Source organism: Mesoplodon densirostris, chromosome 1 (genome assembly GCF_025265405.1).
Source record: "Mesoplodon densirostris isolate mMesDen1 chromosome 1, mMesDen1 primary haplotype, whole genome shotgun sequence".
NCBI lineage: Eukaryota > Metazoa > Chordata > Mammalia > Artiodactyla > Ziphiidae > Mesoplodon > Mesoplodon densirostris.
The window spans coordinates 234323855-234337369 of record NC_082661.1 but is presented as its reverse complement, the minus strand read 5'-3'; the positions used below and the strand labels follow the sequence as shown (position 1 = coordinate 234337369).

The 13515-nt window shown below is 43.6% G+C and overlaps 1 protein-coding gene across 1 annotated transcript in view; it reads right to left on the bottom strand.

Annotated features, from left to right (window-relative positions):
* Positions 1–13515, bottom strand: part of FHIP1A (FHF complex subunit HOOK interacting protein 1A) — a 100742-nt gene that overhangs the window by 66079 nt on the left and 21148 nt on the right. Inside the window, exons 3-4 of the mRNA XM_060095220.1 lie at positions 11659–11817; positions 9435–9521 (exon numbers count right to left, since the gene is read on the bottom strand). Of these exons, the coding sequence (XP_059951203.1) occupies positions 9435–9521; positions 11659–11817 (246 nt within the window). The remainder of the gene's footprint in view (positions 1–9434; positions 9522–11658; positions 11818–13515) is intronic.

Here is a 13515-nt window from a genome sequence, read left to right as displayed (position 1 = left end):
TTTGTAGTGAGGTGGATGGACCTAGAGTCTGTCATACAGAGTGAAGTAAGTCAGAAAGAGAAAAACAAATACCATATGGTAACACATATATATGGAATCTAAGAAAAAAAAAAGGTCATGAAGAACCTAGGGGTAAGACAGGAATAAAGACACAGACCTACTAGAAAATGGACTTGAGGATATGGGGAGGGGGAAGGGAAAAGAAAAAAATAAAAATAAAAATAAAAAATTTTAATGGGCTCCACAGTGGCTTATAAGAAGCCAGCACACATGCATGCCTTTAAGGAAATGGCTGAAACTAGTCTACCCGTGTATATGGCTCAAACATGATTTTAGCACACAAGAGATGGTGGAAAAATCAGTGTTTCTGGTGGGTTTTTTGCTTCTGTTTTTCCAAGTGCACGTGTATGGAATAATTTGCTGAATGAAACACGGCTGGCTGCTCTCCGCAAAATCCAAAGGTACGGGCTTTCTTTGAGGTCATGGTTATTGCAGCTAGCGCCTGTGAGCTGCCATCGGAAAAGGATGGTGTGTCATTATTTTTCCTTCCTTCCATCCTTTACCTCAGCACACTCCCCTCAAGGTCTCCACCCCCAACCGCCACAGAGAGCCCCAAACTCCTGTCCTAATTCCCTCACAGTCTCCAAATAAAGGAGCCAAAATAACCCACAAAACAGAACAGCCTAGTTTACAAGATACTTGACAGAAATAATATGACGGAGCCCAGCATGCTCTGTATGCAACGCCACCCCCTCTTGTAACCTTGCTGGGGCCAGGGAAGCACTGAAGCCATCTTTGGCTGCTACTGCCAACCATCCACCGGTCTCCCGCCAGCCCAGGGCCCCTAATCGACAACCTGGACAAAGATTCCTCTAAGCTGGTGACAAAGCCAATCAGCCTGCTCCACTTCTGGGCTTGTCTGTGGCTCCTCAGCCTGATCACTACGTTCAAAAAAAAAAAAAAGAAAGAAAGAAAAGGGGGTGGGGGGCGGCATCTCTCTCTACCTGGGGACTTTCTTCTACTATTACTACTATTATCATCATCCTCAAACATTTATTGATCACCTAAAATGTCCAGGATACCATGTTACCCCCATTGCCAGGATCAGCAAACTTTTTCTGTAAAGGGCCAGAAAGGAAATATTTTAGGTTTCCCAAGTTACATACAGTCTCTGTCATATACACCTTAAAAAAAAAATCTTGGAAAAGCGTAAAAAAATTCTTTTTAAAACTTGTGGTAAAGTACACATAATATAAAATTTGCCATTCTACCCATTTTAAAGTGCACAGTTCAGTGGTATTAAGTACATTCATATTGTTGTGCAGCCAACACCACCCTCCACCTCCAGAGCTCTTTCTGTCTAACGAAACCGAAACTCTCTACCCATTAAACAACTCCCCATTCTCCCCTCCCCCAGCCCCTGGCAACCACCATTCTAATCTGTCTCTGTGAATTTAAGTGTTCTAGATACCTCATGGAAGTGGAATCATACAGTACTTGTCTTTTTATGACTGCCTTGTTTCACTTAGCATAATGTCCTCAAGGTTCATCCATGATGCAGCATGTGTCAGGATTTCCTTCCTTTTTAAAGCTGAATAATATTCCACTGTACATATATACCATGTTTTTGTCTAATCATTCATCTGTAGATGGATGTAAAAACCATTCTTAACATTCAGGATATAGAAAAACAGGCCCCAGGCCAGACCTGGCCCAGAGGTCGTAGTTGCCAAACCCTGCTATAGAGGTACCAAAAAACATACAACACAAACCAGAGGTTCTGAAAGTTTCTCAGTCTCTGGCACCTTCAGTATATCAGTAATTTTTCACAGCACCCCTAAGCCAAAAGAAATACCCAACCATCCCGTCTATTAAGGATTTAAGTCCAAACAACTTACTATGTGGTTAGGTTGGGCACGCGAACCTCAGAACCAGACTGGACACTGCCAACCTCCCACCCTGTTCCATGCGGATTTTCATGTGATACTTGATTTTAAGCACAGCACCCAACAAAAACTCGGTTTTGCAGAAACTGTGCCCATATTGAAAGGAATGTATATTTAATGCAGAAACTGGCTTATTTCAAGTTAGTTAATTCACGTGGTGTCCAACAGGTGTCACTGTATTTCCCTCATAAATGTAGGCACTTTTCACTGAGTTCTCCCACCAAGAAGCCCAGGGTTCCTTGGCACACTGTTTGGGAACTGCAGATAGAGACTCTTCCAGGGGTTTCAGATAAAGGTGGGGAAACAGAGTCAAATACCAAGAATATGCTGATCAGGAGACAGGAGCATATGCTCAGTGTCAAATGACCACTGACAGACACTGAGCTACAGATTCTAGACAAGGGACAGCCTAGAGCCCCAAAGTCAGGGAGAGCTGCAGGCAGGCGTGGGATTTAGGCTGCCCCTTGAAGAGGGAGTAAGACCCGACAGGAGAAGAACAAGCGAAGGGAACAGACTAAGTACAGGAGAGGCTCCGACGTAAGAACGCGGCGGGTGGGAGGGGGGCCCTGGAGCAGCGTGCACACTGAGGAGACCTAGGGAATGAGCCACTCAAGGTTTCAGAGGAAGGTGATGCATTTAAAGATGTGTTTAGAAAACTTAATCCAGCAGCTATGGGTGCAACAACCTGAAGAAAGAAGTCGTAGCAATGAGACCCATGTCGAGGTGTGGTCGAGGTGTGTACAAAGGATGACCTACATGGACACTGTTGGGAGAAGAAACAAAAAGGATCAGACTAAAGAACCTTATGGGAAAAGGCTGGCCTTGTAGCAGGGGGGAGCATGAGAAGAGATTCAAGAATAATCAAGGTTTCTAGACCAGGTAACTAGGGGAAATGATGTCATTCACACAAAGGAATTGTGCAGAAGCTGCGCTCAGGTGGCCCGGAAAGAGAATATGAGTGTTGCTTTTGATATTCTACGTCTGAGGGCATGGCAGGTCGCTCAGGAAAAGGGATCCAGCTGGTGGTTGATCAGCAGAGCCCAAGCCCTGGGCACGCCCACACGCAGGGCAGGAAAAGAGAGAGGTCGGACAGACTCTGAAGGAGAGTAGGAGAGTCTGGAGGGTGGAGGTCAGACGGGAAGCAGGCAACGCTGGTCCAGGAGTCAGAAGCCTCAGGTTTGTAAATAAAGCAATTCTTTAAAATCCCAATATTTTAAACAAATGTTTAAAGTGCATTTAAAGATGTGTCGAGAGGAACGCTGGCGGTTGTACCCGGGGAGCAGCAGTCTGCTCTCTCAGGTACTTTGGAGGATCTGATGCTTGGTGATTGGGACCATCTCTTGTCCTAGGAACCTTTACTCCCTGCATCCCTACTTTCTCCAGCCCCTTCCCCTCAACCCTTCACTTCTCTTGAAAGTCCTTCCTTTCTGTTTTTTCAGTTCCCCACCGTGCTTCCCAAAATGCCAGTGCACCCGCCGACCTAATTTTGTCCCCCCCGGACTGTCCCTGAGCCCCTCATCGTCGGAAGCCCCCTGCACTGAAACTCCTTGCTACGGATATAAAAGCTCACCTGCCCTGGGAGTCAGTGTAGGGCCTTTGCCCAGCCCCCATCCTCCTGGGCCTCCCCTGCACAGCCACACTCCGGGTGTAGTGCATCCAAACACAGCCCCCGAGCCTTGGCTCCCGCCAGTGCTCAGTCCCCAGATGTCCTTCCCCAGCTGCTCACCTTCACGGCTCAGCACCCAGTCACTCTCCCTAATCACCCACTCCGTGTCACAGTGCACCCCTCACCCACCCGCCCCTGCTGCTTTCTCTGTCACGGCACTTATCTTAGTCCATCTTGTTTGAAGATGGCCTGTCCGTCTCCTGGGTCCCAGATCACAAGCTCCACGGAGACGAGAGGGGTTTTCAGTCACCTCCATCTCCCCACAGGGTCTGATCACGTTTTGCACCCAGCGCACACTCACCAAGTGGTCTTTGAACACACGATATTACCCTCTGCCTGCGTATGAGATGGCAGACTCTGTCCTGGAGTGAGTACCGTAATACCTTTGCGTGTGACAGTATACTGCTTTCAGAATGCTCTCATGGAAAGGACTTGAGGACACGGGGAGGGGGAAGGGTAAGCTGGGACAAAGTGAGAGAGTGGCATGGACATACATACACTACCAAATGTAAAATAGATAGCTAGTGGGAAGCAGCCGCAGAGCACAGGGAGATCAGCTCGGTGCTCTGTGACCACCTAGAGGGGTGGGGTAGGGAGGGTGGGAGGGAGGGAGATGCAAGAGGGAAGAGATATGGGAACATATGTATAACTGATTCACTTTGTTATAAAGCAGAAACTAACACACCACTGTAAAGCAATTATACTCCAATAAAGATGTTAAAAAAAAAAGAATGTTCTCATGTTTGAGGCAAGAGGAGTGTTACTATCCCCACTGTGCAGCAGAGGAAAATGAGACTCAGAGAGGTTAAAAGCTTTGCACAAGGTCACACAGCAGTAAATACAAGAGCCGGGATTAGAACCCAGATCTTCTGACTCATGGTCTAGAACTCTTCCACCACACACCCTGCCTCTGTGTGAATCCGTGTAATGATAAGCTTGACTTGGTGATGGTTACCTGTGCTTGAGATATTGCTCTGCTGTTTATTCATGTCTCATATGTTGTTGGCATATCTGCCTGTCACATTAAAGTCTAACTATGTTTTAGGTTCCAGAGGATAAGGATCAATATACAGACTTAGGCGGTAACTCTAAACTGTACTTTCTCGTGTGTTTCTAGAAAATTTCAAGCCACAATTTACTTAAGCACTAAACCCAAACACGCTCTTACAGTCGCCATCTCTCACTGCTGATGAACGCTCTACAATGCTGAAGCGAGTACAGACATGTGCTGATGGCTTCCATGTGCCCGTGCATACCCACTCTTCATCTTTTCCACCCTGCTCTGAGCCCCGATTCACCTGTATGCACCAATTTTCTCCACGATTCCCTTGCCACCTGGATTCCATCCGGGTTCACCCAGTGGAGTCCAGCAGGAGACTGGAGGCAGGGAGGAGAGTGAAGTTTGGCTATTTATTCCCCTGACTCCCTCCCAGATTGGCTGTGACCCATGTCTGAGCTTCCTGGTTCTTATCAGGGAGTCTCTGCATATAGCTCTCGGACCCTTTATGCACAAATTCGGTCTCAGGGTGGTGACCGTGGTAAACCTGCCCAGAATATGGCCACAAATTCTTTGACATTCCTATCGTCAAGATGTGGGGTCTATGTCCTCTCCCCTTGAAAGTGGGTGGGCCCTGCAACTACCAGGAACAATAAAACATGTCAGAAGTGACACTGTTTCCGTGCACAGACTGGCAGCTTCTACCTAGGGATGCTGGGAAACGCAGGCCTCCTCTGAAGGCCTTTCTCACACTGCATAGAAGTCTCAGACACTCTGGCCAACCTCTCCCCACTCCCTTCATCCGGAGTCAGGTTTGCATTGCAGTCTGACAGTTCCCCCAGCCTTCCCCACCTTGCTTCCTATTTTCTCTCTCACAAACACTTCCCCCAATAAAATCCTTGCACATTTAATCCTACCTTGGCATCCTCTCCTCTGAGGACCCAGACTAATACAACCATCCCAATAAATATTCAGCCTTGAAAACTGAGCTTTGATATTAAACATATAAAGACAGTAGAACTAGCTTCTGCTGAATAAGGGTGGTCCCATGAATCTAAGGTCATAAATAACCAGTCTTATATTGGGTTGGCCAAAAAGTTCATTTGGGTTTTTCCATAACATCTTACAGGAAAACCCGAATGAACTTTTTGGCCAACCCAATGCAATCGGATGTCTGTATGTATGGCTGGATCTAATTCCTAAATGATCTATATTAACACAGTATCATTTTCTTTAATAAGACTTTTACATTGTATGATTTTCACCTATCTCCAGAAATGTATCCTTCCCCAGATGTCCAAAATAGGTTCTCAATCCCTTGTCCAAAACCTGGAGACCATGTGCATTTTGGAATTCAAAACTTTTCAGGAAGTAATATGTACATCTGCCACAGTTGACATAACAAACCCAGCAGGTCTGGCGCAAAACTCTACAATCAAATACATTAATACAGCAAGTCCCCTACACATGAACAAGTTCTGTTCCGAGAGCACATTCATAAGTCCAACTTGTCCGTAAGTCCAACAAAGTTAGCCTAGGTACCCAACTAACACAATCGGCTAATTAGTACTGTACTATAATTGGGTTATAATACTTTTCACACGAATAATACGTTAAAAACAAACACAAAAAATAAAACATTTTTAATTTTACAGTACAGTACCTTGAAAAGTATGCCAGACACGTGAACCAACTTATGTGACTGGACACGCGAATGCACATTTGCATCTTTGAAAATTCGCAACTTGCAGGTTCGTACGTAGGGGACTTACTGTACTATGTCCACCAGGAAACATACAAACATTAACACACGTGGTATAAAAATAAATAGCCTGGAGACAGTGCAGGGATGGGTTTGCCACCAAAGGAGTTCAGCAAAGGTTAGACTGCACTGCCATATGAATTATTAAAAACATTCAGTTTTCAGAGCTTTTTGAATGTCTGAGTGTGAATAAGGGATTGTGGGCCTACATATCCACACTAAACTATGCAGCCCTTTAAAAAAAATAACAAACCAGATACTCCTTTGCACCAACACAGAATAAACGGCCATCCTCCAGCGCGGGATGAAGACGGCACCGAGCGGGACCCGTGCAGAGGCAGGGTGACATTACGCGTCTCCAGAGAGGGGAGAAGAAAGGTGGAGACGATCTGCACTTGTCAAAGCCCCACGCCCACCTTTTACTGCCCTCAGCCCTTTGTAACGACTTCATCTCTGGTTAAGAAAGGCTGTGGAAATATTGTTTATGAGTATTGACTGTGATGTGGGAAAATTTTAAACCTGAATTTATCTCTACTATTTATGAGACAGAGAAAGTTCACCCCTGCAAACTGCCTCCGTTGATTGCAGGCAACTAAAATGTTAGACGTAAATTAGGAGCTGAGATAGTCCACAAAGGAAATGTATGTAGGGTATTAAATAAGCCTCAAGGCGAGGGACACTGAATATGAGAAATGTGGACCAGAGCCGCTCCAGTAGCCCTGAGACTTCCGGGTGTCCCTTCCCGGGTCAAAGGCGAGGACACGGGGTGTATGTGCTCCCACGGGGGGCTCCTCAGAAACACCCAGCCTTGCACTTCTCTCCTCCGCCCTGAGCCCCTGTCCTGCCGCTCACAAGAGGCTCTTCTCTGCGTCGGCCACATAGGGAGCTGAGAGCCAGCAGAGAGGCCGTTCACCTTCCTCCTCTGGCCTGCTTCCTCCTAAACCTCCTCATTCTAAGTGATAAAAACACAAACAATGGAAGATGAAGAGCAGGGAGCGAAATAAATTAGGAAGGAAATATTCTCCCTAGTCGCTAAATAGCCCTGGGAGAAATGGTCTGCAATGGGTCAAAGTTAAGGAATCTTATTAGGGATGGGAAATTCAAATCTAGTAATTCCACTTAGTATTTCATATACTCAGTATCGACTGCTTTTTCCCCCAATAAGCATGTATTAACAACTTCATGATTTTTCAGTCTCATACTTTAATGATGGGCATAACTGAGAGAACAATGTTAGTTAACACATGTAGGTGCTGTTATTTTTCTCTGGGAACCACCGTCTGGGAAGGTACCAACACTCTGCCCGGCACTTTAACAAACATCATTCCATACTTGTGCTGTTTATTCAACCCCCAGGTCTAAGGGACTGCGCTCAGCACTGGAGATTCCCCAGGAGACAAAACGGGTGTGAGCCTTACCCTCAGGAAGCAGGCAGAGCACCGTGGAGACATTACACAAGGTCCTGCACATTGAATGATTTAATTCCACTCGTGGTAAGTGCCACGAAGGAGAAGTACTCAGAGACCAGTCAGAGCCTCCTAACAGCCCTCTGAGGTGGATCTCATCCTCGATTGTAGATAAAGAGTTATCATTAATATTTGTAACATTATGGTATGCTAATTATAATAACATAAAATGTCCTGGACAAATAATAACCATTATCACTATTATAATAATGACTCGGGAAATAATTTTATATCAGCCGGTCAATGAGAAAAAGGATGGGAATAAATGAGGAAGAAAGTCTAAATGCGCGAGAGAGTATGTGGATAATTACTGTCAAAGAATTTCCAGGGCCCCATTCTATTCCCCCACAAAGGAAAATTCCTCCATGCAGGGGCTTAGAGACCTTCAGACACACACCCCTCCTCCAGAACAGCAAGGTACTAACAGAAGGACAAGGTAGAAACAAATACAACGTTTGTATTTTCCAGAGATGTGTCCCATATTTTACAAGACAAATTTAATTTCAAAGACTTGGTTCCTTGGTTTCCATAAACCAGTGAAATAACCTGGAACCCTCAATATGTTGAAACCACAACCAAGATTACCTCCTGAACCCAGAAGTAACACAAAAATCCTAGTCAGACCAAGTACCCTGTTTGTGTTGTAAAATATTGCTACTGTGCTCAAAAGGCACTAAATGGTAAGAGATGAACATCTTCCACCAAGACCTGCTGCTCTAAACGAGAACTCCCATCAGCACCACAACCAGGCTTCAAAGTTGCCATGATCAGGTGTTCTTGGTTTCTATAAGACGTGAGCCCGTGGAAGTGGAACGTCCAGATATACAAAGGTGGGCGCTCCATCAGAAGGCACGTGATACGTTGCTCCTTGCTTCTCTCCCTGCCAGGGCTGTCAATGCCAATAACTTGACAAGGATCCTCTGAACTAAGTATTGTATATGTGTCTTTACTTAGTGAAAAAAAAAAAAAAAAAACTCCTTAAAATTAGAATGCTAGGTCCATGATGTCTCCTGATAGCTCACAGTAGAAAAGATATCAGTTGATTTATTCTATAAAATGAGAGTGTCATAAGGAATTCAGAGTGATGCTAATGAGACAGCCAACCTTTGATGGGACCTTCACTTGGCTTCACTTTAATGTTTGCTGTCACAAAGCTGTTATAATAAAAAACTATGTTCTGTTAAGTAGATGGCAGCTCCAGGGCACTTGTGCTACCAGTGCCCCTCTCCACGTCCACAGGAAGCCTCACACTCTCTATGACAGACCTCTTAAGCTCAGAGGACAGCTTCACAGAGAGTTCCAAGTAGCCACTACCTATGAACTCAAGTAGACACAAGAGCCAGTCCAGCCAATGCGTGTTTAGACTCCCTTACTTGACATTCACAATGTCCTGTTCTATGACATCAAATGGATCCCATCAGACTTAAGCTGTTGCCGTCATTAAGACCTGTAATTGATACTGGTAAGGAATATGGATGGAATGAGAAGGAAAATAAGGCTAAAGTCTCCATCAAGTCAATTACACTGTGTTCACCTTCCTCAGTTTCCATCAGTTGTACTAGAAACAGGTAAAAGATTACATCAGCCAATCACTGACCTTATGGAGAGCTGGAGCCAAGACTGGTACCAAGAATCCATTGTAAATATAGTTGACAAGCTGATTACGAATCAAGGGGTGAGCCACCTAAGAGAGAAACGGGAGTCATGAAAAAGATAAGGAGTGCAATCTTTAGGTCTTCTTAAAATCAAACATTTCTCTGTACATCCTGAATTCAACAAGGAAATCCAAATTTTGGCCATTTATTCCATGGTTAAAGAAAAACTCAGACTTCAAACCAACATGTAATTTTTCCAGATGGTTTATTCCATTATAAACAGCCTGGACTTTCAAATTTTAAAACGGGTAATTTTAAGTTTCTATCTGAAAAAACAATAATAAAGAGACTGATTATGTATTAGGGACTCAAAAATTAAATCGACAAACCGGGAAGTATAATTTTTGTTCCATAACCTCATCTATGTCCTATCTCAACCTATGACTAACTAAAAAAATAATAAGAACTGTCAAAATAGACAATTAAAAGCATTCATTTTGGTAGCAGAAAAAAAATTCTCATTTTGAAATGCATTTTCTGATAATCATTTATATTGGGGAAGAAAGCATTTAGAAAATTTTTTCATAAAAAAGATACTGTTAAAAAGCAGAAAACATTATCAGAGGTACACCACTTCCTATATTTAATTTTCAAAATATATTTAGCATGGATAAGCCTTACTAATATCTTTTATAATTACAACCATCCCTGGGTGTCTGTAGGGAACTGGTTCCTGGATGCCCACCCCCACCAGGATACCGAAGTCGGCAGATGTTTAAGTCCCTTATATGAAGTGGCACAGTATTCGCATATAATCTACACACGTCTTCCCATATACTGTAAATCATCTCTAAATTACTGTATAATACCTAATACAATATACATAGTTGTAAATACAATGTAAACGCTGTGTAAATAGTTGCTGGTACACAGCAAATTCAAGTTTTGCCCTTTGGAACTTTCTGGATTTTTTTTGAAATATTTTCAGAGTCTCTGTTGGTTGAATCCACAGCTGTGGAACCTGCAGATACAGGGGTCAACTGTAATCTGTTCACTTATACCCCCAAACAAAAAATCTTCAAAGTATATGGCTTCAATCTCAAAATATAATACAAAATATATCATTTCTCTGTTCTTAACCATGCCCGTTAGCTTTCTCCTTCTCTAAAAAAATAAAAATAGCATCAAACAATAAAGTAAAAAGCAATTTCTAGGGAAGTGAGGCTAGATCTTTAAATTACTGACAATCTCTCTCTGTGTGTACATTTGGGGAGAAACTAATAGTTCCATCTTTTTTATTTCCACATTCTTCTGCAAGAAAATGTTGACAGACTGTAATATTAAAGGAAAAAATAACTTAAGATGTAATCCATTTATCTTATACATAAATAAAATTTCCTTTGCCTTAGCAATAAAAAGGAGATGGGAACTAAAGTAATTTACTTGCATTTTCTTCCAGAAGGTATTTCTTTATTTGGTAGATAAACAGATTATAACTAACATTTTTCACCTTACAATCACCATAAAGAAAATTTGATTTCTTAATAAATCTAAGATTAAGGTAATATTTGTGCTATATAGAAATAAGACATTTTTTGATGAAAGCCTACTACACCCTTGAGTATATATAAAATCTGTTTTTTTTTACTGAAAACAGTAACAAGAAATCTGAAGGTAAAAATCTAATCAAAAAGCCAATATACCAGAGTTCAGTGGTTATTTGTTCCCCGAAGCAGGCCAATTTCAAACCAAATTTAATTTGTGTTGCTAAGAAGATGCTTAACTTCTTCTAAATTCAATTGGAATAACAATATTCTTTATGCAGTAAGCACCATTAAGCAAAATAAAGTGTTTTCCTTTGTAGACTCCCAAGAAGACCTTGAAGTAAAAAGTGGTATAATTTGGAGTACTTAGAAGCCTAAAATTATCTATTTACTGAGTCAGGCATTGAACTTATTTTTGATGGTTAAGTGGATCATCAAAACAGAATTAACACTTTTTATAACGAAGGTAAAGAAAATCTACTCTTTTTTTCTCAATTGAAACTTCCCAGAAACCTCTAAACTAACACTCTTACTCATTCGAGAACATTCAGTAGGCTTAAAGTAAAGCATCAGTATTCCACAAACGTTGATTGAAATAAGAAAAGGAATGTTTATCAACTGATCCTTCCCAAAGCTTGTATCCCGAATGGACCACGACAGAGGGTTCCTTGCCCGCTCCCACCTGAATGACGGCGTTGCAGAACTCAAGGGAGTTCATGAACTGGACCAGAGGAGGGAGCAGGACCCAGTCGTCCGTCAGAAGGCAGTGCCATTCCTCGTCCTTCTCTTCCAGCTTGGCAGGCAGGGAAGAGTACAGACCACTGAGCCCGGTTGCAAGCACCTGTGTTCAGAAATAAAAACGTAATCAACACTTTCCCCAGGTTCTTAACCTGCAACAAACAGCTCCCAGGTGACGCCACTGCCACGGGTCCAGACTGTACTTTAGGTAGCGAGGTATTCCAGCATCAGAGGCTGTCAGCTAGGAAGGATTCCACAGCTGGAGGCGGGAGGGAAGGACAAGTCCAGCAGAGGGAACAGGAGCCCCAGAGGTCTTCGGCTAATACCTACGCGAGGCTACAGGTTGTTGATCTCTTATGTGCCAGGCCTACGCTGGGCAGTGGTAGAGGGAGTGAGGGAGACACATGCAAGATGAAGAAAAAGCATGGTTCCGGCTCCCAAGGTATGCAGGAGAGGAGTGAACTCGTAAACAATGTGTTCTATTACACGACGCTGAGTGCGCACACAGAGACGACCCACCCCCCCACCCCCCGTTCCATGGGGACACACCCTGGACTGAGGCGGCCCAGGACAGAAGATCTCACACGAGCAGCATGAGTAGCTTTATGAGAAAGATTCCTGCAGGCATGTTGAAGCTCATGACTGACACGTGCGTGTTTCCAGTTTAGAGAGGGCTTTCATCTCATCTCCACAAATGATAGCAAGAAGAAAGAACTGGGGGTCACGGGTCAGTTAGATGGGACGACGATACTTCAAACAGAGCTAAAGCGGGTCTAAACGGAAGCATCAGCAGTGGGAAAAAGAGGAGTAAAGAAAGGGGAGGATCACACGTAAGGTGGACGTGAGGGTGATCTAACTATCATACCTACCTATCCAGTATTAACGCAAAGCTCACAAGGTTTACTTTCTTCCCCTGCTCGGTTTCTAAATGACACTGACGGCGTTTGGGCTCAGTTAGTGACGGTGAGTGAGAACTCCAAACTGTCACTTTATCCAGCTTGGTCATTAAGAAAATGTTGATGCATTAAATTGAGACAGAAATATAGAAAAGGAACACACACGTTGACTGCCTATTAGTTTTATCTTGTGGAGAACAGTACCAAGGAAAACAATGAATTTCACAGTAGGGGGAAGTGATGCTAGCCAAACAGCACCTTAGGGCTCCTGATCTGGTAGATGTGCAAAGGATGGACAGGAAGTGCCCAGAAAGAAACACAGAAGTGATTTATAAAAGGTGCTGCTCTAGGGTAAACCCTGAGGTTATAAGGAACTCAAATGGGATAGAAACATTCAAGAAAACACTCCATTATGAGTTAGGCCCAGAAAAGAAACAGCAAAGTATTCACTGATCTCACAGTCTAATAAGAGATGAACAGGCAATTATAACAGTGTAATAAATGCTCAAACTACATAATAGAAAATATGTCACCGTGGATATACAAACCCAGACTTGGAGTGTTGGGAGCAGGAAATGTTCTCAGAAGAAGTGATGTCGGGCTCCCCTGGTGGCACAGTGGTTAAGAATCCGCCTGCCAATGCAGGGGACACGGGTTCGAGCCCTGGTCCGGGAAGATTCCACATGCTGCAGAGCAACTAAGCCCGCACGCCACAACTACTGAAGCCCGTGCACCTAGAGCCCATGCTCTGCAACAAGAGAAGCCACCGCAATGAGAAGCCCACGCACCACCACGAAGAGCAGTCCCCGCTCGCCGCAACTAGAGAAAGCCCACGCCCAGCAACAAAGACCCAATGCAGCCAAAAATAAATAAATTAAATAAATTAATTTTTTTAAAAAAGAAGT